Source organism: Vanessa atalanta, chromosome Z (assembly GCF_905147765.1).
Source record: "Vanessa atalanta chromosome Z, ilVanAtal1.2, whole genome shotgun sequence".
NCBI lineage: Eukaryota > Metazoa > Arthropoda > Insecta > Lepidoptera > Nymphalidae > Vanessa > Vanessa atalanta.
Genome location: NC_061902.1, coordinates 15,574,015 through 15,594,171, shown reverse-complemented (window position 1 = coordinate 15,594,171; position 20,157 = coordinate 15,574,015). Strand labels below are relative to the sequence as shown.

The 20,157-nt window shown below is 31.5% G+C and overlaps 1 protein-coding gene across 3 annotated transcripts in view; it reads right to left on the bottom strand.

Moving 5' to 3' along the window:
- The window catches only part of LOC125076178 (hepatic leukemia factor), a 204,480-nt gene that overhangs the window by 40,465 nt on the left and 143,858 nt on the right, over nt 1-20,157 (bottom strand). For 2 of the 3 annotated variants that reach the window (XM_047688186.1, XM_047688187.1), the window contains exon 2: nt 18,540-18,578. In XM_047688186.1, coding sequence (XP_047544142.1) covers nt 18,540-18,578 — 39 coding nt within the window. Of the gene's footprint in view, nt 1-18,539; nt 18,579-19,050; nt 19,187-20,157 lie in introns of those variants that run through there. The other variant, XM_047688188.1, reaches the window with a different exon arrangement.

The following is a 20,157-nucleotide window of genomic DNA, read 5'->3' as shown; positions in this document are numbered from 1 at the left end:
GAAAAACCGATTTGTATCCTTGAGACTATCGTAACTAAGCTATCTAAAGCAGATTTTCCTTTTCTAAAGCCCACTGTATCTTGAGAAAATAAATTATTATGTTCGAAAAACCATTCTAATCTAATTTTTATCATATTATGAAAAATTTTGCATACACAGGACATCATCGAAATTGGCCTTAAAGACGACAAGGAATGAGGATCTCTTCCTGGTTTAGGAATAGCTACGATATTGATTTCTCTCCACTGCCTCGGAACAAATTCATGCGTAAAAAACAAGTTATATAAACGTAACAGAATTATTTTGCCATTAAAAGGAATATGCTTAATCATTGAATATGAAATATTGTCCAGGCCAGGAGAGGTGTCTTTTGATCGTATACATTTTAATAATTCTGAAAGAGTAAATTCAACTTCTAATTCGGGATTATCTGAAGTAAATGTGGGTTGCAATGGACGTGCGTAATCTGGCGTTATACTATTTAAAACTAGTGTCGCCCTCTCTTTGTCAATGCCACGCTTAGGAGATTTAAATCCCTTAAACCACCTCATTTTATCCCACATTTCGACTGACGTACTAGCTTGGTCTATCGAAGTACAAAAACCTTTAAAGTCGACATCTTTTGCTTGACGCATCAGTCGCTGTGACTGAGCTATTTTTTCTTTAAGAAGGTCAAAATTTTGGGAGATAGGATTACGACGGAATGCGCTTAACGCTAATCTGCGTTCGGCAACGGATTTTGACAAATTTGGATTCCAATATTTTTTTGGCGAAAACTTACTATCCGGATTTTCATTTAATTTAATGTATGGTATATGGAGCTCTGCTGCTATATTTAAAAAATCTACAAAAGTATCATAGTCCCTTTGGAGATCATTGGAAAAATTATAACTGTTAAACAAAGAGTTTAGGCAATTTGTGTACGATAACCAATCGGCCCGTTTATAATTTCTACGTAAAGAAAATTTTGAATTAGTAATAAAATTAAATGAAACTTTTATGATTAAATGATCGCTACCTAAAGACTCATTAAGAACAGTCCAATCTAATTTTTGCGCTATATCACAGGACGCAGTAGTTATATCTGGAGAACTTTGTCGTACCTGATCATTTACTACAGCTATTCTAGTCACGGAGCCATTATTTATCGAAATAAAATTACTATTGATTATTGAATTATATATTTGAGTTCCTCTTGTGTCTGTTTTGCATGACCAATTTGTATGATGTCCGTTAAAATCCCCAAGTATAATAGTTTTACTGTCGTAAAAGGAAAAGATGTAATCCCAATCACTTTGGCTTGTTCTGATTACCGATGTACAATATACACCTATTAAGTTTTCTATATCGTAGCAATTGCCAAGTTTTATTTGAATAACATATATTCCTTGGGTCAAGTTACTGTTGTTCATAGTATTCAGCATATGCGACTTGATCGATTTATGAGTTAAAACTGCTAATCCACCATAACCGTCATTCCTATCAACCCTAAATATATTGTAATTACTTATCTTAATAACTTCGTTCTCTTCTAACCACGTTTCAAATAGTACAGCAATGTGAACTTTTTCTAGTGATAATAGATTTTCCAAGGCAATTAATTTTGATTTCAAGCTTCGGCAGTTCCACTGTATAATATTTACTTTAATTTTATTTTTATCCATTATTACCTATAAATTGTAATATATTTCTAAGCCACAAACAATCCGAAAAACACTCCACAATATTCAAAATTAAAAATTCTATACCTAATTTCAATACTCTCTTTACTTTTTCGTGTAAAGAAATTTTATTTAAAAATATTACGTTTTTAATTCTATCTATTAATTCTTTTAATGTTATCTTACCACTTTTATTAGTGTCCTTAATGTTAGTACTATCGTGACTTGTTTCACCTTCATTGGTATCGGCAACAGACTCTTTATCCGATGGTACACTCCAGTTAAATTCCGATGAACGATCATACTTCTGACGCTTTCTTTTCTTTTTTTTATAACGTGTCGTTGTTTTTCCTGACTGAATGTCTTCTTCCTCAGTATGGATATTTCCTTCAACAATACCTGTCTCTATTATTGGTTTTTGAGTGCCGAAAATTGTTCCGATGTTCGATTGCGTATTATCATAATTAATTATTTGATCAGCTCTTTTTAGCTTTTGATCAGAGTCCGGAGGAACGTATACCTCAAGCGCTTTTCTATAAGTACAATTGTATTCAGCCATAATTTCTCGTATCTTTTTTTCTTTAATATACATCGGACATAACTTTGACAAAGCCATGTGCCTTCCTTTGCAGTTTGCGCATTTAAATACATTTGTATCGCAATTAGGATGCGAATCTCCACATTTTGGGCATATCACTTTTGGTGAAGTACATCTTTTTGCATAATGTCCTAATTTCCAGCATCGCGAACATTGAGACACAGGAAAGACGTATGGCTCCACATCAATTTTAAGTCCATCTACGGTAATACATTTAGGTAAAAAGGACCCTTTAAAACACAAGCGAACAGCTTCGCTTGCCACCCATAAAGCTTCACGGTCCTTTCCTCGGCGGTTAAGTCGACGCACAGATACCAAATTATCCGGCCCTTCATATTTAATATTTGTGTAGATTTCATCCTCAGACAAATCCAGGTCGACAGATTTGATGATCCCGTAAGTGTAACTTACTTCTAATGGCCTATGAAATTTCCAACCGATTCTCCCAAACTCTTCGCATTTTATAAAACTTTCCATACTCTCTTCATTTTGAAATTCCACTCGTATCTTATATGGATGTAAATATTTTATGCGTACTACATGTTGAATACCATTTTCTTTAAAAAGTTTGGCCAATCCAAATTGTTTGGGTAATTTATTTTCACAAGAAACGTAAACTTCAAATTTATCTTTCCTTAGTCTCTTCTCCTTCCTGTTTTGTACTATATCCCATTCTGATTCTTCTTCCAGTAATTCAGAATCTTCTCTTGCCCTCTTTGAATTCATAGTATCCCTTTCTTTATTTCCTACCTCACATATATACTGCTCCTCACAAGTTGAAATGTTATAGGTCTCTTCTATTTCGATATTATTATCCATCATGTTTCAAAACGCATAAAAAGTTTTATTCATAACAACGTATCGCCGGGTCGGCATTACCCGCGCGACCCGCGCGCGCACGGCGTTATCGCCCTATCGGCGATGTAGTAAACAACTTGCTTAAAGACAAATTAACGCGACCGCTTCGCACGAATACCGCCACGAGAATGTATTTGATCTTGTTTTAGTAGGATATCATTTTGGAAATTCCCATAAAAGTCAGTGTAGTCTGTACATTGTATAAAACAAAGTTGCTTCTCGCCGTCTGTATATTTCTTATGTTTCGATATGTTAAACTACGCAACGGATTTTAATGCGCTTTTCAACAAATAAGTAGAGTGATTCAAGGGAAATGTTTATGTGTAGAATACATGTATATGATAGTGAAGAAAAGCCGAGAATAATAGCTTTCCTTTATGGAAAGAATCAAGCTGATTTTGTGTTTTTTCTTCAATATGAAAAGTTGTTTATGGATCTTACTGTACACGTGCATTCCAGAAGTTGAAATTATCATCAAATTTTATTTGTAAATATTTATGTTGCGGAAAAGAGAAGGATAATTAATTTCAATAAAATAACGCGTGTTGTAATGTAATAATACAAAAAAATATCAATAATAAACGCCACTATCGCAGATGAGATGCTAACTGATTTAGTAGTCGACCCACACTAAGCGCAAAACATAACGCCTTGGAGAAAAAATAAAACAGTGCCCTTTAATAATTCGGATTTAAAAAAAGGTACGCGTTCTATACTTCTGAAGCTCTACTTCTTCAGCGTCAATTTTTCACTTCTACTATAGAAGTCACTCACAAAATTGTTTATTAACAATTTAAATTTATAATTAAATAAACATTAAAAATATATAACATATAGACAAGTTTTCAATTTCGGGCGGGTTGATACATAATCGAGCGGCTTAGGAACATCGTGTAGATTTCATTTGCGCATCATAAAAAATCACTTTCACCATTTTCCATCGTGCGTCAAAAGATTTAAAATTTCAAAAGAATAATTTGAAAGAAAATATTAGTAATTTTTAATTTATTATTTTACAAAGCAGACAGTATATATGAAATGGAATAAGTCAACGAAAATCGGAACTATTTAGAAGGACTGTATGAAGTGCGTTTTGAAAGCTACAAAATATTGTAAAATTTACATCGCGTCGTATTATTATTGTACTAGAACATCTGATTATCACATATGAAACGTTCTACGGCTTCTTAATATAATTTTAGCTCCACAAGCTGATGTTTATCGCAACTTTACGTATTTTTAATTCATATTTTTAATACGTAATTAATGTACATATATATTTCAACTTATGAATACTAGATGGCGTTATGTTAAATTGTTGATAATTCTGAACCGCGATGGCGAGATTCGCTAATTGTTTGCATATAGCATTTTGGAAAAACTCCGTTAGATATAGTTACTAGTGGCATCTAATAGTTTTAATATTACAACAATAAGTGTTGTGGAGCATCCTTAGGATCGACTGACCTAGCTCAATATTGTTAAAACTAGGCTCGTTGCTTAAACAAATGTAATTATAGTATTTATTTTATAATCTGTAAATTAATAAGCTTTAAATATTTTGTTTTTTTTTTTTTAGATATACATAGTGTTTATACTATTGTTTTTATTATTAAATATCGTTGATTACTCCAATTAAAACAGTTAGTATATATATATATATATATAAAATTCAGTTTTTTTTTATTGGTAGGAGTTAAGGGGACTACATGAGCTAAATGCAAGTTTTATAATGCAAAAAAGTATATGATCCAATGCAGTAAACCAAATGAAAAAAATATATGATAATCTTCAGGATACATGCTAAGTATTTGTTATTTTGAAAACATGATGTAATTAATTTGGTACGATAGAAAAAAATCACAAAGTTACCTCTAAAAAGATCTTTTAATCAATAATAACGATACTTATATACGTTCCATAATTCTGGTTTTTTGTCAGATTATTCTACAAGCAATATACTATTTAACCTCGGTTTCACTTTTTTAGTAAAATCAATAGATTTTTTTTAAATCCGATATTCTTATTTTCGAACAAAATGCGTACGGATGTGTGCGTAAACGCCGTGTACAGACAATGCCGGCCGAGGCCTGATGCTATACAGACCTGTCGATCTTTTCGCCGCATCATTCATTACGTTACGAGATATTTTTTTGTAATTTTAATTGTAAATTCATTGTTTCATGTTTTCTTATAATAAATTTTATTCTTTCTTGTAAATAAATATATTAAGTTAAAATAGTGTAGTAGTAATTAGGCATTTGATTTTTAATAATATTTTTTGTTATAAATTTTAATTGTGTAAATATGGGAAATAAAGTGAAACGCGTGAGGAAAACTAAAAAACGTTTATATAAATCAAGCGCCGAACATACATATGAACGATATTAAAAGGTAAGAGTATTTAATTAGTAAACATATTTTTTTTTTTTATAAATTTTGAATATTGAAAACATCTATTAGAAAAATGTGCAATCAGTTCGCATATAATCAGATTTTTCGAGTAATTCTTAATAATTACGATAGAGTATTTGGTCAAAGGAAGGAAAACATCAATTGACTTTCATGGGGATCAAGTGACTACATTCGATCCCCATGAACTCGAAGCATTTTTTTTTCATTATAACTACTATGACATATTAAGATACATATTTTTTAAATACATAATTTTATAATTAATAAAAATGTAATTACTAACATATATTTATTTTTTACAGAATAAAGAAAGTCGAAAACAATAACACGGAAGCTATTTATATTGCGTAAGAGTTTAATTTTATCGATTGTTTATAATAAGAATTAAAGTTATGTATGAACTAATTTTAATAATAATAAAAAAAAGTAAAGTCGTAACAAAAAAAATTTAATTGTTGTGAACCAGAGAACTAGAATATTTAGAAGTGTCATTTGTACGTAGTTCATAAATTTAAATTTTTTTGTAACGTCCGCCATATTGGATTGAATATAGCAGCAATTCATGAATCGTGCATTGTCATCGAGATTAAATATGTGTGCCAACTTTTAGCTGAAAGTGGGTGTAATATTTATTCCAAGATTCCAGGACATTAAATAAAAATTTTTTAAAAAAAATTAACACTAAATGTTTTTTTTTTTGTAGTACTAAATATAAATAAAAATATTTTAAGTTTAATTAAATCAGTTTTATTTTTTAATCATTTTCGAATAACAGTCAAAAGCAATACAAATAATTCTAATATTCTATCTATTTTTATGAGATTTATGATTAAACCTATTATGATTAACCTTTCATTCATCAATGATTCAACCAAACCGAATTGACAACTTTTTTTTTAGTAAATATTTAGATTTTTTTTTTTTTTTAATTTAATATATATTTTTTCTTTATGAACCAATATTAATAAAACGAACAAATACTACGCTATATCTTACCCCACGGTCACTACACTACAGATTTCGAACACTTACGATTTTATTATATAAATAGATCATTAAACTTTTATAAAATGTTAAAAATTGGTATGTTTCAATATTTAGTATAAGAACTAATTGTGGTATAATAATATAAATAATAGAAAAAAAAGGTTAAAACTAACTGTCTATTTTATTGTATACAAAATATAAATAAAAATATTGTAAGTTTAATTGAATCAGTTTTATTTCATAATCATTTGTTAACTAACATCGAAAGAAATAAAAATAATTCTGTTGTCCTATCTATTTTTTATGAGATTTATGATTGATCTTACGTCGCTCGGTTCGGCGCCATCTATTAGAATATTTGGGCGTAATCTCGTTACCTCGCTTAACCCTTAGTACACGGGCTTGCCGTTTTTGTCGATTTTGTAAGTGTGTGCGTGCGATTCTCAAGGGCACTTAGCTCTTGTAGTCCTCTTAAAGGACTTCTTTTGATGTTTTAGGTATATTTTAACGAACTTTATGAATATATATATATCGATTATTTATTCAACTAATTTCTTGTAGTACGTATTTATTCTTAGGTATTTATAATGTTTTGTTATTATTAAAAAAAGGATCAACAGTCGTTTATTTTATACGATAAATATGTCAATGACGTTAATTAAAAAGAGCGAAATGCACAAGAAACATTATGATCCTCAAGTATATGACAAAACATAGAAGCACGCACTAAAAACTAATTCTCATAGTCATATGCGATGATTTTCGACTGTAGAGACGTTACGCGTAGCACTGGGATACTACGTACTATTGTTTCATATATTTTCACCAGTGACTATAACATTAACATGCTTGTAGAATTAAATCGGATATCATGACGTCAAAATAGACATCGTAACAATAAGAGTTTACATTGAAATTCACGAAGAGAAAAATGATTTCGTATTAAATTTAATATTTCGATTTAATAAATACGTTTACTGTAACCAATACCTACCAAAAAAATTATGTCAGTCAATGACGGCTCACAAAGAAAGGATTGAATAAAATACGTTGAATTGTTTTATTTGCAAATAAGAATATTTGACAAGCGATGCATAAGTTTATTATGTTATATATGTTTTACCAAGAAAAGTGAATAAATACTAGAAATTTGTAGCGTTTAATTTGACTATAAATAAGTAAGTGTAATGCTTCCATATTGAATAAGGGAATTTGAGTTTGAGATGTTACTTAGGCTTCTATTATAATAGGTATTATATATAATATTTATTACATTCAGATGCCATCCATTCCGTCTGTTCGTGTTTATAGTAAATTTCCTCACTTAGAACTGATGTCAATTTAAAATTAGGCATCGCAAATGAAACATTTTTTAATAAGACATATTCATGAATAAATAGAAATAATATTTAGTAGTTTACATTCTAGAGCGCTACCCTGTCTATTCTTCGTATTCAGACTTTCCAAAATAACCCTATACAATATTTGTTGTTACTTGTGTAGAAGTCATATTAAATTAAAGATGCAAAACCATGAAAATTTTAATTTATTCATACAAAATTTAAATATAATTTAAGTTCGTTAGAAATTATTTCTAAAACTTTAAAAATTATTAACGAAACGTGTATGTTTTTGCAAAGTCTTAACGATATGTTTGTATGTTTATTTTATGTTTCGAATTACATTAATTTTATAGTTTAAGCTTTTAAAATATATCGTCCTTTTGATCTTGTAACTTAAATATATGTAGTTTAAGTTATAATTATGATATTATGATTCGAGTAAATATTTACCTACAAAAAATATTTAAAGTTATGACAAAGTTATGTTATCGTGATGAAATTATAACTGAAAATTGTCAATTTAACAATAAATTTATATCCAGCGACGTGTCCTCGATGGTCCTTATTAAAATTCAGCACAGATCCAAACTCGCCCTACCTGGTTGATAAATTTGTTGGGTGCAGCATCTGTGGGGTAGCGGCGTCGAAGGTGTCAGGAAGCAGCAGTCAGTCGACATTGTCGGGGCACTGGACTGGGAATTGGAACTTATCCCCATATCTATATACCCGTGCCGGTCGAGACGTGGGTTCGGCCATCGCGAACAATCGCTGACCGTCTTTGACGTTGCGAGCTCAATCGTGGCGGCTAGATCGACGCGACCGATCCCGGAGAACTGCAAGGCGGGATTGAGAAGTGGCGCCGTTTGCACGTGTCGCGATCCGTGCGCCGCGCTCGCACACTCGCCCGCAACGTGCACGCCGACAGACACGTGCGCGCCCCGCGCCCCGCAGGTATTTCGAGCTCCTTCTGAATGACCTTGGAGCCTTCAGCCGTGCGCCCAAGATATAGCACTACTCCATTCATTGTAAGACAACAACATAGCCTTCGAGAAGCCTTCGAACCGATAAATAATCAGTTCCGTCAAAATTATCGTTATCAATGCGATATTAAGTTATTATTATGTGACCGGCTACGGCATCGCCATCACGTTAAGGAATATCTCTTTAAATTCTTAGCAGCTAATAGTCAACACTTTGACGAAGTCCTATAGTCCAACAGTGGGATAAGACAATCAACGAGACAATTAAAAAGCTACAGAGCTTACCTGTGTAGGTAAATGTCAATTCACAAAGGATTACAATAATGAGACGTTTATTATCAGATGTGTTTGCTTCTTGAAGCCCACGTTATTACTTAAGTCTGTTACCAATGAGGTTCAATTAAATAGACGAAAAAATAACGATTCAACATATCTAAAAATGAAAGATTATTTAACAATACTACGCGATTTTTTTAATTTTTAATTTGTTTTTCTATGTTATGTTATTATTATTGAATGAACATTGAAGAAACGATTGAAAATACAGTTTACAATGACATATTCACAGCGCTCAAAGAAAATAGAAACAGATTACACTTGAATGACGGTTGTGAATACATACAAGTTACGTTTTAATTCTATCAACATCATGAGATTTTGAGTCTCAGACTGGACAGCGTATGGTAATATCTGAGGCTAATACACTATCATTACATTAATCAGTCACCGGAACTTCGACTTTGTCAATAAGTTACCTTTAATATGTAATAATTCGTCTACATTAAATACGTTGGATTTATCGAATTGCAAGCATAACTTTATTGACGAGTAAAGGTACATATGTATTTCTGTTATCTCATATTATCCATTCATACAAATTTGTCAACTGCTTTCGAATAACTCCCCGAAGCTACCCGAGTTTTTTTTTAACATAAGTTTTTAATTGCTATAAGTAGGAGTCTGTCAGCGTCCTAATTTTGGAAGGCTTTCTTTCTTTATACGGAAGGTTTCCTCCTAGTTCACACCATTGCGGGTAAGTGAATACATGTATTACATGGGTAACATACAACGAATTTCCAAAATTAAGCAAGAACTTAATTTATGAGTTTCTTGTTGGTTCTTCGCGGTAGAATCTAGTTTCCGGGCCGGTGGTAGCTATACATTTATTTCAACCCTAAAATGACGATTCACATACTAAGCCTTTGAGAATATTATGATTTCTTTACTAGAGGTACAACGACCCTCGCATCGCCTGGCATAGCTTAATCCGGCCCTGAACATTCTTGACCTTAGACTCGCTCTTCACCATTCAACGGAATTGAATATTTCTTTGAAATTCCGCAACATACAATTGAAATAATGTCTCAATTTATTGTGCTTACGTTTAATGTGAACTTATTTTCTATTTGTAATATTAAATGGTAATTGTTGAAAATTTAAAGGATCAGTTGCAGAATGACATCGCTGTACGTATATATATCACCTTTATAATCAAAATAATGACGTAATAACTCGAATAAGTTTATAATGTAAGAAATAGGTAGTCAATATTTTCTCGGGCACATCAGACTGGGTATGTTTCACGGAAGATAGTACACTAGAAATGACATGAGACATAATTCGTTACGATAACACGATAGCCGTGCACCTTCCAGTAACAGTCGTTTGTTGTCTGTAATTGTTTTATTATATTAAGTAACCAATAAATATTAACCACCGTCAAAATTCCCGGACAATAATTTCATTTCGTAATACATTAACCGATTTGAAAATGAGATCACGTTTATAAAGTTTTACGTACTTAACCATTCGAATGATTTTATTCTATCAGAAATTAAATTCTATATGATCTGTTTATGCAGTAAAATATTGAGAAGTGAATATTAAATTAACTAGCCATCTACGTGTATCTCTTAAATTTTGATTAGTACGTATTGGATAGTATTTTTACAAGGAAACTAAAAATAGACGAGGAAGTTTCTAGTTTTATCATGACCTCTGGTTATTATCGTAGCCACTTTTAGCATAATTTTATCCTTAAAAATATGATAAAATATTAATCGAATTTTATTAGTATTTAATTAACATTGTAATTCCACCGATTCACTTGCACCAGCGGTGATTATTTCTTTTTACATATTTTTATTGTTAAGAGAACATGATGAATTCTAGATATTATTTTAATAAAATTTAAAGCAATTAAAATATTACATCGTAATAATATATCGTCGCTGTGTTCTAGAATATGTTTTTTGAGAAAAAAAGTAAATATAAGTCTTCATTTTTAATATAAATGAAATAAAACAACCGAAAATTACATATAAGTAGTGTTCAGTGCCAACTTACCATCAAGCCTATTTGCTTTTTTTTGTATCTTGTTGGAAGTAATGCTGTTAGCCTTTACAGCGTTACCGAACGTTGGGGCGAGTGCAAAACTCAGCCTTGAGGTGAACCCTTTCGGACTCGAGAGTGACGTTCGTCCTGAGGGTGTCTCCTAAGAGATCGCACCTCGGCTCAGAACGTAGTCGGTGGGGTCTATTTGCCCCTCCGCGTACCTATTTTATACTGAAAATATGTTTCTACATTACGTCAACCAAGTTATTAAATTAATGAAAATTTTAAATCAAAGAGAAATAATATAAATACGATTTCGTTAACATGAAAATAATATTTAAAGATTTTCTTCCAAGTATTTTGAAGTTATGAGATGATTAAGTTGCAAGAAATAGTGCTTATTATTCGTAGCTACGAGTACTCGGCGCTACAGTGACGGAGAATTCATTTGAAACGTCATAGAATTATATATATATATAACTAAACTTTTAAATTTGTCTATCGGTAAACGATAACAATATTACGAATCGTTCAAAAATACGATTAAATTTTAATTTAATGTTACATACCATAATATTTTGAATATTAGTATCATTAAAATTAAGAGCAAAATAAGAGTACTAAATACAATATTTATTTATTTCTTTAATTATTTGCTTTTCTAAGAAAGAAATTAGATATATTTATGATATTATACAAGCTACCCTACGCTACTTTCAAAGAAACGGCCAATCAAAAACGCGTGAGGCTTCCTACCGCAATTCGGTATAGCTACAAAGCTTTTAATTTCCAGGTAAAATATTCCAGGATAGTTTGATATGTAACGATACTATACTGTTTAACTTAAATTGTAGTATATGTAGATCAAGTAATTAATTATATTTTTGATGACTACGACTATTAATCAGTTTTTGTAATAATTTTGTAACGATTGGTATTTAAGAAGTAACTTTAAAAGTTATACTTTATTTTATCAATTTGCTAATATCACAATAAATAGTGATCTTAGATTACAGCTTAAGTTAGTTTAATCTCTAAATTTTTATTTAATAATAACATAAGAATTGTAATACCTAACGGCCTAAAGTTTGTGCTGGGAGTGGGGACGACAATAGCTCAGTGGATCGAACCTGATTTACATCGCTAGTCAACTATTACGCTTTTGATGCTTCATAGTTTACGTTAAAAAATTTTTGGGTCTATCGTTCCGGGTAGAAAAACTATTTTGCACAACATCTTAACGAATTTCAAAGGCACAACGGTCATATTTAACTCGTACAAAACAGCGGAACAGATTATATAAGTTTTCCTTTCATTTTGTGTGTATAAAACATTTGCATAAATTTCTTATTTAATTATATTTTTGGTTTGAAAGAACATCCAAATTGGTACATCCTATAGGCGGAACATTTGTGACGATCTCGATGTTTTTTTGGCTATACATATCACGTAGTGCCTGTTGTACTGTATTTAATCCAAAATTAGGACAACAAAAATGAATTGGTTCTATGTTGACAAATATTTAGAAAGGCTAGAAATTACCACACTGCCTCTACGATACGGGTAATACCAGTGGCGGTGTATATCAGCTCCCGTACCTCTGAGAGCACGTGGAGCTGTTGTTGAAAGTGCAAGCACTTGAACACTTTCCGGTCATGTCGGATGAGAATGACCCTTGGTCACAATAATATGTCTTGCACAGTTACGTAAGTCCCCCTTGATAATGGCCGCCGCGTTTGAAGTCAGGATGACATAACTATAAAATTTTCCTCCGACTGCAAATGTGTTAACACAATGTTTGGCGGTACAATAACTCAAGAATACGTTTTACTTCAACCTACAGCCTACATAACTAGTTTACGTAAAAGTATGTGGGAGAAGGCTTAGAAGTTTTTGTAAACAATTATTTTTAAATTTCCAAACAATGTAATTTACGTATTCATTCCGTTCCTTACTGATTGTGTAACATGTTATTCTTTTATACTTATTATTTTTTAATTAAACTTGACAAAAGTTCAAAATAAGCCAGCATTCTAATTTTCTTAATACAATAAGAGTATACGAACGAAGATTATATGACAAGTTTATTATTTTTATTTGAAAATGATTACATAAAAGTCAAAGGTGTTATATATACTCAAAAATTTTAATGATTGTCTGACAATTATTATAGACATTCAATGTGGAATATTATATCAAAGTTCTAGTGAAAATTATATATTTTAATATAAAGTGTCGACGATCACACATAGGAAATCGAGGCCGACAATTTCAATTTAAGTCCTCTCTACCAACATATCCAAAAATCAGCCTTCTCGGTTCATTTGCATTGCATTTGATCGCGTGGTATTTGATTATATTACGGATTGTATACCACATTTGTGGTTCGACTTTCCAAGGCTAGAACCACCAGACTGTTCGTAGAGCTTACTGTCGAACATGCTACATAGAACTGTCCATGCGAGAAACAGATTACCCTTAGGTCTAGTACGACCATTTTAAAAAATTGACCTTGTGCTTTATTAATTGTCATGGCGAAGCAGACTTTAAGCGCGAACTGTCTCTTTGTCTCAAAGGGTCATTTTGATGGTATCAAAGATATTCGTGGAATATACACTGTTTCTTCTTTAGTACATCCAGTGATAACTGTAGCCTAGATAACATTATAATGGAGCGCCGATATTATTAGTGTGATGCCGTTGCATAATTTTGGAGGACTTAAATTCCTGAGAAACATTATTGGAGTGCCAATCTTGTAACTTCAAATATGACGGACTCCCAGACTAACCTATATACGAAATATCAACCCCTATTTCAACTGTTAGGGATAGAATTTCCAGAAACTCTTAAATACATATTTATTCATTTTTAATGATTAGCCCAAAAATAAAATTTCATGCTTGTAACTTCAAATAAGACAGACTTCCAAACTAACCTATATACGAATTTTCAACCATTTCATGGCCCTAACTTTAATAGTTTACGCTCGGCGATGATGAATCAGTCAGTCGGGGCATGTTATTTTATAAGTATAGAAGATGACTGGACTACGACGTGATACGCAAAATATCGCGATTAGACTTAAAAAAGTCTTTTGTTTATCGAGGAGGTTACGATTAAACTAATTTCAGTCGAAAAATTAATAAAATCTGTTTATGGTCTAGTGGCTTGCTAACCCAGTTGTGCCAGGTTTCAAGATGCGATGGACAATTACACCAAGCATCCAAATCACAAGCAGTTTCTTTAGATTTAACTTGTTTTTGACACATGGTTGAGCTACGAACCCTGTGTGTAGCTATGTCCGAACCCTGTTTCCACTTTTCGTACACAATCAAGTGATAATCCGATTCAGAATATCCATATTTGTCCCTATTTAACAATGTATTTGTTGTTTTTCGGCGAATTGAAACGACACCAACTTTCCGAACTTTTTTTATTTAAAACTTCAGTTTGACGTAATCACGTTTAAGGCTGCTGTTTATCTCCACGTGACTGGACATGAATTTACTTTCGGTTTTGCTTTAAATTCGTCATAATAGACTTTCGTCGCCCACGGGTCTCAATTTTGACATAAAATTTTCCAAGCGATCAAATCAAAAACGCACCGTGCGATTACTTGCTCCACCAAGACAGCCTGGGTCATACTCGTCGTTGATATATCGTGCTATTTTTTTTTTCAATGATCGCAGAAGGAGTATTTCGAACAAATCGTACGTTGGAAAAAGTCTTAGTTATTTTAAAGAAATAATCTTACTTTCAAATTAAACTGCAATGAAAGATTGATGAGAATGATGATGATGAATCATTCGTGAGAAAAGCTATTATTATAATCAACATTTTCACAGGCACAAATTTACCAGTAAATTAAAAGGATAACATATCGTAAAAAATATTATTATTAGAAAATATATAGTGCGGCTAACAATCCTAGGCATTACAAATATTCTTATTTGATTTTCCACTTAAGCGTTGGGTTTATGCTAGAAAGCACGACTACAGCTTATACTACTTAGGGATGGTCTGAATTCTGAATTAAGGATTTTCAACGCACAAGGCGACCCAGTTATCGCTGTGTTTAATTGCGCTTCATTTGTGTTATTGCATGTGTCGGATGCAATTCTGATACGTGTGCAACCTACCCGCGTTGTAGCATCTTGGCAGAATACGTTAAGAGAAGGGGAAGCTTTGAGAAGAAGTGGTTTATTTACAAGCTATATTGACTAAAGATTTAAAACGATGACTTTTCATCATCATCATCAGCCCACATTCGTCCACTGCTGGACATGACATTTGTCGCGGTGTAATTACGTATGCCTGAACCTACGATATTCTGCTCATAATACAATAGTTATCATCCTTGAATGATAAGTGTTCTATAATATTTTTAGCCCGCTATCAAATACATCAAAATACATAGATAAATTTACACGTGCTATTGTCGTAGCTGATACATTTAAATGACGGATGACAAATTTCCCGCCTATAAAACAAATTAAAATTATGGTACTACCTATATAAATAATAAAGGTTTTATTTATTCCAACTACCTTTCGAATTAAATTATCATAAAGCCATATTCGAGTTTAGGTTTTTTATATAACTTAACTTAAAATAAGTTACGTAAATTCACCGCCTACATATTTTTCTTTTACTGGAAGCTTCGGTTACATCTGAACAGAAGTATTCATATTGTGTTTTTATTTTTACAAAACGAATTGTTTCGAAATTAAGAGTTGGACAAGATGACTATAAAGTTTCGTAGCTCGTAGCACTGATGTAGAATAAGCCAAGGTCAGCGAACTCGTATAAAAAGAATGTTCATTTAAAAGCGACAATCAATTACAGATGCTAAAGGTATCAAAATAAGATTTAACTTGTGATTTTTTCTATATACATCACTTCCTTATAAAGCTATAGTGATATTAAAACAAAAAAGAAGTAAAATTAAAGTTTATATATTATTAATGTATTCAGACACAAAGGCGCGCCCCTGTATGCAAAATCATTATCAGCGTGCATTAGTATGAGTGTGTAACGTGTGTTAGGACTAGTCCTAACAATATGTTTTAGTGTGCGTGCGTCTAAGAGTAAAGACAGCAAAACAATAGAAATTAGGTTAACTTTGTTTTATTGTAAATATATTAATTTAACGTAGAGGGGCGGCGCCTTCGTGAGGATAGAGCCATACAGGATTTATTACGTTTAGTGTCGGATTAGATTAATCAATAAAAACATACTATCTGACAGTAATTAGTTACAAGCGCTGGCGATAGATGGCGTTAGAGTAAAGTTTCAAATTAGATATTTATATATTTGTATTATATATTAGAACATCATCGTGAATCAATAAAAATATTTAACGCTAGTCGTTTAACGTGGTTTCTACTGGTTTCTATTTATAGTTGAAATTTCTAAAAATCCTTTCGCAGTGAGTAGTAGTGCTAAATTACAAGTCATTCGGATTTATAATGTCCTTACTCAGGATGAGTGGTATCTCGTTTATAAATTTATAGATAAAGTTTCCAATTCAAAAAAATAATCTAAATAAAAAAAAAATTCAAAAGGCTATCGAATGCACAAAAGTTATTTATAAATTGACTGGTGGAAACTGACGAAAAACGCGTATAAATAAACTTCAACCTTATCATATTATAGTATTCGAATGGTCGTTCTTGGTGATTATTTATAATTTAAGAATCGGTATTGTGATTCATCGGGAAAATCCGTTTAAAGTCCTCGCCTTGACTTGACTACGTTATACATGATTAATTTGAAATTACTACTAGTTCTCACATCTCGCAGTGTTTTTTTTTTTTTTTTATAATAGTGTTAATCAAATATTTATATGAAATAGCTTCACGTCGAACTAACGTAGGTCAGTGCCTAAAGGTGGATAGGTCAGTTACTAAAAAAAAGTTTTGCACGAGCAACTATATTTAATAATCTTGTCCAAACTCATTAGCTAACGCCGGCATCTAATTGTATTTACAGAAAACGATATAATTTGTTATAATCGCATTGGTATCGATATTATGTGCCATAGAGTAATCTAAACATATTATTTTTCTATAATTAAAATTATTTAGAAGTTTTAGATGTGAAATATCCATATCGCGCCGTGGAAAAACCGATTCGTATGCCGTTACGGCAAACGACGTGACTCTTTTATCTTGACATGACCTCTTTCCGCGTTAGTGTGTGGTGCGTTTACTACACAATTCATGGCATATTATTATAATAATAAGAAATATATATATATTTATTTTATCGACGAAACTCGCTTCTTATCTATATTTATTTATTGGTTTTCATTAATTATACATAAATTATTTTAAGCGTCAGTTTCGATGTTTCACGTCCTCCGGGCTTTCCGTGTCGGCCACATTTTACAGACAATAGTTTTTTTTATAATCTAATGACCCGGGATAATTTAGAATTCATCTTCTATTTTTTTTTTGTATGCAATTATCGATATTGTCCATGGTACTATGCCAGCAGCCTTCACGCAAGTGCCAAAAAAACTACATAAAGTTTGAACTCAATCGAATGAACGATACACAAACGCAGAACGTAAAAATAAATGAAAGTACAAAACAAATATTATTTCCACTTTTATGTTTATAATATAAGTATTTATTTCAACGCCAAGATGGCTCAGTAGATAAGAACCAGTGAACAAAAACCATAGATTGCGCGTTCAAACTTGAGCAAGCGCTGAGTCAATACAATATTGCTTAGCGTGCGTGAGACCACATAGCAAAAAATAAAAAATAAAAATTTTTATTTTACTAACGCACACCGATAATTTATAGTGGAGGAGTGCACCTTCTTGAATGAATAGATCTATTATATATTATACAATTGGGATTTTAAGGAGGCGTTGTATCCATAAATAAGTATGTTTAATCGATTATAATGACCTATAATCGATTAAACATACTCAATTAAACTATAATTTGTGAATTAAATATTATCATTATTAGTCTCTCTCTGTTGCTCACATCCAAATGTTATTCTAATAAAATTCGATTCGATAAAACCCATAGGTAATAATAATTAAGTATTAATCTTTAAATATTGATATATAATTATTAAATAACATAATATAGATCACACAGATATTGGGAATATATAAAAAACGAACTTCAAGTGTGACTTATTCGTTTGTTAATATTATTCGCAGAGCTCGTGACTTAATGTAATTCCTTTTATTATATTATTTATTTATACAAAAATAATACTATTTTTTATTAATCAGCGGGAATAGGCGTTAAATCTCATTTAATCGGTTTAGTTAGATTTAATTATTATATTATTTTATTAATATCAATTTATTTTGTTTTTATAAAATTCTTTTACTAACCGTATTTTTTGTTGAAACTAGCCCCGTGACTCAGGAAATCTGAAAAAAATAAAATAAAACTATTGTAGAAGTTTTTTTAAAAAAATAATTATAAGGAAATTTATAATGTTATATTGTTAAATAAAAACCGTAATATATATTTAGGTCAAAAGAAAAAAATTATAAATTTAAATATAATACCGGTGTTAATTTTTAATAGTGAAATTATAAAACAATAATAAAAATCCTTATTTTGAAATTGATTTAAATAATATTTATTAAACAAAACATATAACTTTAACATGTTATTTATAAATTATTTATTTTATTGGGGTAATGGTAAAAAATAATTATTATTTTATCAAAATATCGCAACAGCGCCATCTACAATTTTATGAATCAACTAGGAAAATGTATTTTCCGTGTGACAGGTAAGGTGTACGCAGTACGTAGTGCATCCAACTGCCACCATTTCGAGTGGCGCTAGATACCACGTGCCTATAAAAGGAAAAAATACAACATGCGGACTTACCGTGCCGACTCATGTTTCCTAAAAGTAATTTCACAGAGCTAAACTAAACCACAAACCTACTCTCCTAGAACCAAAATTTAAAGTTTACTTTTTATAAAAACTTTTTTAAATATTTTATTCGCAATATGATAAAAGTAGAGTGCGGTCACATGTGCGCGCAATGCCAGAAATGTAGTTGATTGCGATTGGCGTGTGAATCGGTGTCGGTAAAGCAGCGCGCCTCGCTATTGGCCGGTGGGACTTGCCTCGGTAAAGCAGTCAGTACAAACGCACGTGACAAGCACGCTTGAAGGCCATGCGGGTCTCACGCAGTGCAAATTATAGATGGCGCCGTTGTATATTTTGTTTACAAGTTCTGCAATACTTGCTCGTGTGACATAATTTCGCATAATCGTTCGTAGGTACGATACGATACGTTTAAAACGTCAACAACAAAAACTTAGTAACCGGTTCGTGGAGTTCTGACTGCAAGTTGCTTAGAGCGTTTTTAAGTATTATGTAGGTAAGATATGCGGCATGACCTTGAACGACGTATATTGTAGCATTGAACTAGATGTCAACTCTGTAAATATCTACGAAATAGGTTATACATAAATATGTGCATTTGTAAATTAAAGATAAACGAATTAAAACTCGCGTTTAGTGATAAGTTATGTGAAATCAGGTAGTGGACGTTGTTATTTTAATTATTATTTTATTGTATTTATAATGATAAATTATTTATCACGCGGAAAACGATAATAATGATGGGCAGGGCGATATAATTTTTGCGAATGTTATAAGTAATGTGACTTACGAGACAAGTAGGTAGGTATCTTAGAAGATAATTTGCAATGACAATTCGGTTTCGATTCATTGTATTTAAGAACAACTTTGTGTAATATAATAACGTTGTAGTTTCTTAGATTTAAACGATAATTTACATGTATTTTCCTCATTCACGATCGTACTACGTATTACAAAATATTGTCGCGTCGGGTCTATCTGTCTTTCTGTACGCGATCAAAACTATCGATCGGATTTTTATATGGTTTTCAGCAAAGATGGAGTAGTAATACATGAGAAAGATATGTCAAATTGGCTTTTTAGTAAATTGACAAAAAAATT